Consider the following 1774-nt stretch of genomic DNA (forward strand, 5'->3'; position numbering starts at 1 on the left):
AACTATCAGTTCCACCTGAAAACACAATACACACTATTTTATATACAAAAACAATCTTATTACCTATACTAGCTTATTATCTATATTATCGCGCGACTTCGTCTGCGTGAAAAATAATTTAGCCCATATATAACGTAGCTTTTTAATGGTGAAATATTTTTTAAATCAGTCCAGTAGTTTTTGAGTTATTTCAATACATATTAAAATTCAAAATACAAATCGTTCGTATGTAGGATGTATGTATTATGTAGGATGTCAGCAATGACAGTATATTTTTGAATAATACTTATTTTAATAAAAAGTTCCTACAGGACTTACGACACGCTTTAGTGTATCTTCACACTATTAAACTGAGGGAGTAAAGAATTTGGAAAAAAACCTCATGCGAGACAGGGACAAAAACTACAAACTGATATCAAGGGAGCAAGTTTGCCATGATACCGGTAATAGTAGTCCAATGTCAAAGGCCTTTATTGTCATTTGTGCATTTTAATTAAAAATTTCACAAATTTCAAATATGAAATATAGTTTCCATAGTTTCATGCGGATGATGCCGCAAGGAAACAGCTAGTCATTGGTAAAGATGTGATAAACTCCGTCCGCGTGGAATTAAAAAAACAAAAGTGAGTAGCCTACATGTTCTTCTAGACTATCCTCTACATCATCAACTTGCCTTTATAACTTACGGAGTGTCGGCACAGTATGTGCTGCTCTTTCATACATCTCTATCAGCCGTCATATCTGAATCCAACTCGCAATCCGTAACCTTTCAATGCTATACACATACTGTAATAATGTTTTGGCTTTTAATTTTCTACAAGACGGCCGCCAGCCTGACGCCTAACCCTCCTAGGGACTACTTCAGACTACCGTCTACATCTATACCTGAAATCCGTTCAGCCGTTTTGACTGCAAACTCTAACAAACATTCATCCATCTAAACTTTCGCTTTTAATAAATTATTAAAATAATAATATTAATTATTATGATACTATGTTTATTACCTTAAAATCGGAGCTATAAAGTTTGTGTTGCTTGTCCTTGTGCGCGTCGTCCAGCTGCCACTTGTTAAGCGTCAGCTTAAACGTCTCCAAGTTCGGACCTAAATATACAACAAACTGTTTATTCACTATTTACTATTTTTTCAATATTATGAACTATCGATATTTGGTTTAAATAACATTTATCGAACTTAACTAAAATTATTATTTTCTTATAAACTAATTTAGAGGCCAATCCTAGTGTTGAGTATAGTGTAGAGAATATAGCGATGACAATAATAGCGAAATCCAAGTAATAAATTATTAACTCTCATTATTTGCATTAGTTTTGCAGATTATTATATATTTGAGAAAACAGTGTTTTTTTAATCCAAAAGTTATAACTATAATTCTATTGATTCCAACTTTTATGAGAGTAAAAATCCAAAATTGAAAAGATTCACAATTACCCCTAGATAAAGTAACATTTAATTATCGCTATCGCTGATCGAAAAATCAAAAATGCATGGAACTGACAATAACATTTGACAAGTCACGTGCTTGTCACATTCATTCCATCATGTCACATTTTGTCGATTCTACAAGCGACATCATTAATCAAAAGCCACTTTGTGTAGGGAGGCTGATTTTACACAAGCCATCCCTACAAATTGTCAAAGTAATTAATTTAATTTAGACAAACTATGGATGTATGAAGTGAAATGTGAAGTTGGGGTAGGCAGAGGTACGCACTGTCGTCGGGCGAGGGCACGCGCACGGCGCCGACGGCGGCC

The 1774-nt window shown here is 34.2% G+C and overlaps 1 protein-coding gene across 1 annotated transcript in view; it reads right to left on the bottom strand.

Moving 5' to 3' along the window:
- The window catches only part of LOC106110694 (phosphatidylinositol 3,4,5-trisphosphate 3-phosphatase and dual-specificity protein phosphatase PTEN), a 36537-nt gene that overhangs the window by 578 nt on the left and 34185 nt on the right, over window positions 1–1774 (bottom strand). Inside the window, exons 5-7 of the mRNA XM_013292594.1 lie at window positions 1734–1772; window positions 1005–1102; window positions 4–15 (exon numbers count right to left, since the gene is read on the bottom strand). Of these exons, the coding sequence (XP_013148048.1) occupies window positions 4–15; window positions 1005–1102; window positions 1734–1772 (149 nt within the window). The remainder of the gene's footprint in view (window positions 1–3; window positions 16–1004; window positions 1103–1733; window positions 1773–1774) is intronic.

This window comes from Papilio polytes, unplaced genomic scaffold, assembly GCF_000836215.1.
Source record: "Papilio polytes unplaced genomic scaffold, Ppol_1.0 DF824191.1, whole genome shotgun sequence".
NCBI classification, from domain to species: domain Eukaryota; kingdom Metazoa; phylum Arthropoda; class Insecta; order Lepidoptera; family Papilionidae; genus Papilio; species Papilio polytes.